This window comes from Bidens hawaiensis, unplaced genomic scaffold (assembly GCF_021521415.1).
Source record: "Bidens hawaiensis isolate Kalapana, Puna unplaced genomic scaffold, B.hawaiensis_p1.1 tig00026871_1, whole genome shotgun sequence".
In the NCBI taxonomy this organism is placed as follows: Eukaryota; Viridiplantae; Streptophyta; class Magnoliopsida; order Asterales; family Asteraceae; genus Bidens; species Bidens hawaiensis.
In genome coordinates, this window is record NW_027505083.1 from 47,501 (window position 1) to 52,948 (window position 5,448).

General features: G+C 34.3%; 1 protein-coding gene across 1 annotated transcript in view; it reads left to right on the forward strand.

Annotated features, from left to right (window-relative positions):
* LOC143610561 (glutamate receptor 3.2-like) overlaps positions 1 to 3,373 on the forward strand; it is a 5,203-nt gene extending 1,830 nt beyond the window's left edge. Inside the window, exons 2-6 of the mRNA XM_077085010.1 lie at positions 1 to 864; positions 936 to 1,213; positions 1,294 to 1,325; positions 1,414 to 1,808; positions 2,748 to 3,373. The exon at positions 1 to 864 is cut by the window's left edge and continues 479 nt beyond it. Coding sequence (XP_076941125.1) covers positions 1 to 864; positions 936 to 1,213; positions 1,294 to 1,325; positions 1,414 to 1,808; positions 2,748 to 3,194 — 2,016 coding nt within the window. The 3' untranslated portion in view covers positions 3,195 to 3,373. The remainder of the gene's footprint in view (positions 865 to 935; positions 1,214 to 1,293; positions 1,326 to 1,413; positions 1,809 to 2,747) is intronic.
* The last annotated feature ends 2,075 nt before the right edge of the window (positions 3,374 to 5,448 follow it).

Consider the following 5,448-nt stretch of genomic DNA (forward strand, 5'->3'; position numbering starts at 1 on the left):
ATGAAAAAAGGGTATGTTTGGATTGCAACCACTTGGTTATCAACAGTTTTGGATTCCACGGGTATTAATCCTAGAAATGCTTCAGTTTTTCAAGGGGTGATCACGCTCCGGCCCCACATACCAGATTCTGGTCAAAAACGTGTTTTTGAAAAAAGGTGGAAGCTTTTGAGTAACGAGTCAATCGGGTTGAACCCGTATGGGTTATACGCGTATGATACCGTTTGGATGATTGCACGCGCGCTTGACAAGTTCTTTAACGAAGGCGGGAACATTTCTTTCTCTAATGATCCCCGTTTAACGGGTTTAAAGGGAACAAAAGGTTTAAACCTTGGAGCACTTAGTATTTTTGATGGTGGTAAGCAATTGCGTGCCAACTTATTACAAACAAATATGACAGGGCTAACGGGCCCGGTTGGCTTCACTCCTGACCGGTCCATGATCCACCCGTCTTTTGATATCATCAACATTGTTGGGACCCAGGGTCGGGTTCTCGGGTACTGGTCGAACCACTCTGGGCTAACGGTTCAATCTCCCGAGATGTTTTATGCAAAACCAGCAAACCGTTCTTATGATAATCAACTGTTGAGAAGTGTTGTATGGCCTGGGAACACGAGAGAGAAGCCTCGTGGATGGGAATTTTCAAATAATGGGAGACCATTAAGGATTGGAATTCCGAAGAGAGTAAGTTTTAAGGAAATTGTTACTCAAGTTAACGGGTCACATGAAATTCATGGGTTTAGCATAGATGTTTTTCTTGCTGCAATAAAGTTGGTCCCATATCCGGTTCCTTATGAGTTTGTCATGTTTGGGGACGGGCACAAGAACCCGAGTTACAACGAGTTTGTGAATAAAGTTGCATATAATGTAAGTTTAAAAAAATACTATTTATAATTTTTACTTAATATTTTTAATTTTTTTTTTAAATATTTATGCAGGTCTTTGATGCTGCGGTTGGTGATATTGCAATTATCACCAACCGCACAAAGACTGTTGACTTCACACAGCCATACATAGAATCGGGTTTGGTCGTAGTGGTCCCTATAAAGAAAATAGACTCGAATGCATGGGCTTTCTTTCGGCCTTTTACTCCACTAATGTGGGCCATCACCACGGTTTTCTTCATCATAATTGGAGTTGTTGTGTGGATACTCGAACACAGGTTGAACGATGAGTTTCGGGGCCCACCCAAGCAACAGTTAGTCACCATCTTGTGGTGAGCAGCCTTATTTATTCGCTTTCTGTTGAGGGGCAGAATGGTCATTTACTCATATTATTGTTCTTGTTGTTTTGCAGGTTTACCTTGTCAACTATGTTTTTCTCTCACAGTAAGTATATAAACCTCTGAACTAGCTATATATTCTACTGGTGTCAATCTCAACCCGTTGACTTATGAACGGGTCAAACTATTTTCAGGGGAAAACACGGTGAGCACTCTCGGTCGAGTGGTTCTGTTCATCTGGCTTTTTGTGGTTCTGATCATCAATTCAAGTTATACTGCCAGCTTGACATCAATTCTGACCGTTCAACAACTTTCATCACCGATTAGGGGGATTGATTCGTTGATTTCGACTAATGAACGAATCGGGTTTCAAGTGGGATCGTTTGCTGAGAATTATATGATTGAGGAACTCAACATACCAAAATCAAGACTTATGGCTCTTGGGTCCCCACAAGAGTATGCTGAGAAACTCGGGGCGGGGACAGTTGCTGCCATTGTTGATGAGAGACCCTATGTCGATCTTTTCCTTTCTACTAATTGCGGGTTTCAAGTTGTTGGTCAAGAGTTCACTAAAAGCGGTTGGGGATTTGTAAGTGTTCTAGTTCTCATGTTACTTATCAGGGGCTGTCTGGTAGCCTCTTTACCTCTGAATCGGTGAAGGCAGAGTGTGTTTGGCTCACTTAAAAGACATCACTAGTGGTTCAAAATTTTTTAGTTAACTTAATGGGTATGTTTTAGAAACATGCTGGCCGATTCGAGGCTACCTCTTAATCGACCAGGCCTCTTAATGGCTCAGCACAAGGTTGCCAAACACCCCCTAAGTTGAAATGGGTCCGGTACTCGGGTTAACCAGCGTATACTAATTCGTTTTTTGTCAAAATAAAATTCTTGGAATGACACAGTTTAGGAGATTGTGCACGTTAAACTCAGAGTTTTGACCTGTTTGAGCCGTTCGGTTTTATTACATTTCTGATCCATTTGTCTCGCTTGACCCGTTTATAAGTAAATATAACTCAATTTTCTGACGCATTTGACCCATTCATAAGTAAATATAACTAAAATTTCTGTCCCATTTGACCCGTTTAGTTTCATCAAGTTCCTGACCCGTCCATAAGTAAATATAACTAAATTTTTTAACCCGTTTGACCCGTTCATAAATAAATATGACTCAAATTTTGACCCATTTGACTTGTTCAGTTCATCAAACTTCTGACCCATTTAAACTGATATGAGATAAAAATATAACCCAGATTGACAGTTGACTAACTCACAAGTAAATAGGTAGAAATTGCAGCCTTTCAGCTCTCCTAATCATTTGTACTTGCTACTTTGACTTAGGTCAAACTCTAATAATTATTAAGGTGATTAGTAAACTTAAGTTTTCTACCTAGAATAAAAACAGAAAGCTACACTACTTTATAAATCACAACTATGTTTCCGTTTTAATGAAATCATATCCATGTCGATTTTGACTTTCAAGTGTAGTATGGTTGACCTCAAAGTCAAACTTATGTTACTCTTTTTGCAGGCATTTCCAAGGGACTCCCCATTAGCAGTTGACATGTCAACCGCCATATTAACATTATCCGAGAACGGTGAGCTTCAAAAGATTCTCAACTATTGGCTAAAGAAAAAAACATGCGCCCCACCAAACGCTGACTCGGACCAGCTTCAACTAGAAAGCTTTTGGGGGCTCTTTTTAATATTTGGAGTGGCGTGCGCTTTGGCTCTCCTTATATACTTTTGTATGATGGTTCGGGAGTTTGGAAAACATCATTCCGCACTCCAGGACCCGTCTTCGAAAAGTGGGTCCCGGTCAGTGCGAAAGTTTTTGTCGTTTGCGGATGAGAAAGAAGAGGTGTCAAAGAGCAAGTTGAAGAGAAAGAGAGAGATGTCCACGGGTCACGTCAATGGTAGAGACGTTGACTCGAGGAATCGGTCAAACCGAATTCAAGCAGAGTTTGATGAAGAGTAAAATGTGAATAAATGGCTAGACCAAAATGTCTAGTGCTAAGAAATCTGATAATTTTGTATAGTTGTAACATGAATGGATACCAAGTGGTGTCATTTGGTTAAATACATATAAATAGAATATATGAGTTAGTTACATGAATGGTATTGTGGTAGTCTATATCACCGGTGGTGGAATTGGAACTTTTTAGCAAACTTGAAATATAACTTCTTTCTACGTTTGCTAATGAACGTCGATTAATTTCTTTATCAATCGATGTATTACAAGCTTGAAAACAATTATTAAAGGCTTTCCAATGAAAAATACATATTTATAGAAAACTTTTTATATATAATAAATAGTATACCCTACGGATATATATTAAAAAATAAAATTTAAAAGCTTGAATTCAATGAAATTATAAATTTAAAAAGTAGTATGACAATAAATTTAGATAGTTACAAACATTTTTTGTAATTCTCACTTTGGTAGGATGGTAAGGTGATTAGAGGATGAAATGAGAGGCGTATAGCACAAACAATTTAGTCCTTAGAAAAAAAGAAAAGAAACAAACATTTTTCCTTTTTTTTTACCAACTTGTGTCATCAATTAAGGGACTTTCATGTATGCCAACCGTTCTATGAACACATAAGATCAATATATAACAAGTCCAAGACATGATAGTTGGTGGGGCCGACATGATGCGTGACACGCACGCGCCTAGGCATATGTGGCATATGTGTAAGTAAAATAAATGAAATATTATACTAAAGATATATAAACTAATTATTAATTATATTTAAAATAAATTTTAAAATCTAAATAGGTAATTCACTCAATGCAATAAGGCAGTGGGGGTTGATGTAGGTTGGTTGCGATTTTGATATGTGATACAACATAAACAAAAGGAAGAATTATCGCCAACAAGCCGATTTTAACATTTCAAAACACCAATCCTTTCATCTCCATGATTTCAATCTCAATCTCAAATGTCTATCTTTCACCAGAACAATATCAAAATCTTCTGTTTCGACAAATGTACGCCAAAAGTTCATATTTGGACGAATTAGACCATAAGGTTTAATTATGCTAGTTGTTTTCCTCATGAGACTATAAATGGTAAGTTTCTATTATTATTATTTTTATTTATTTTGTCACTTTTATTTTATATATATGACAGAATTTTATTAATTAATTAGTCAACTTATTTATTTTATAAAAGTGTATATTCATTTATACCTTTTTATTGAATTTATTTATTTTTGTTTCCTTGAATAAGGTATTTTTCTCACTTTCAATTTATAGATTTCTTTATAATTTTATTAATTAATTAAACAACTTGTTTGTTTTATAAAAACATACTTCTACACTTTTTATAAATTATTTATTTTTGTTTTCTTAATTAATCGAACAACGTCTTTTTGGGTGTGTTTGTTCGTTAAGAAAATTAGGGTGTTTAAACAAACGGAAAATAAATAATAAACTGAAAAAAGTGTATAACTTAGTCAAACAATCAAAAATAAAATAAACATGCATCCATTAAACACTTGCTCGATCAATAATAAAATCACTAAGATTCAATGTATGATTACCACGTAAATTTAAACTCCAAATAACTTTCTAGTATTTAAAAACTAGTATAAAAGATTATAAGTAATTATAAAAATGCTACAAGTAACGAGCATAATCAAACAAACAATTTTTTGTTTTAAATTGTAAAAATATATATCTTCATAAAAAATAAGTTTAACTAATTAATAAAACTTTGTAACTTAAAAGTGAGAAAAAATATATACCTTATTTAAAGAAATGAATAAAAAAAATTAAAACAAAACGTATATAAAAATACATTTTTATAAAACAAATAAGTTGGTAAATTAGTTAATAAAATTTTCAAATCTATAAAATAAAAGGGCTAAAATGGATTAAAAAGAAAGGAAAAAAAAATAAAGGAATCTTATCATTTATAGCTCTTTGGACTTAAGGGTAATTTGTTCAAAAATTTCAGTTTGAACTAAATGAGCTATGAGATATAAACCATAGGAGCGAAACAATAATTTACCGAGAGTAAAATATAATTTTATATATATTCATTGTTTTAGTTTACTTCCTCTGGTTTGCGTTTTTTTAATCATATATAGATGCTAGTTTTGTTTGATGGGTTTGTGCTTTTCACTATTCTTGTTTCTATAATTAAGTTTTATATTTATTTAATAGCACCTGCTTTGTTTTCTTGTCTGATGGGTTTGAAATTGTTGGTTCAAATCCAATGCTAGCT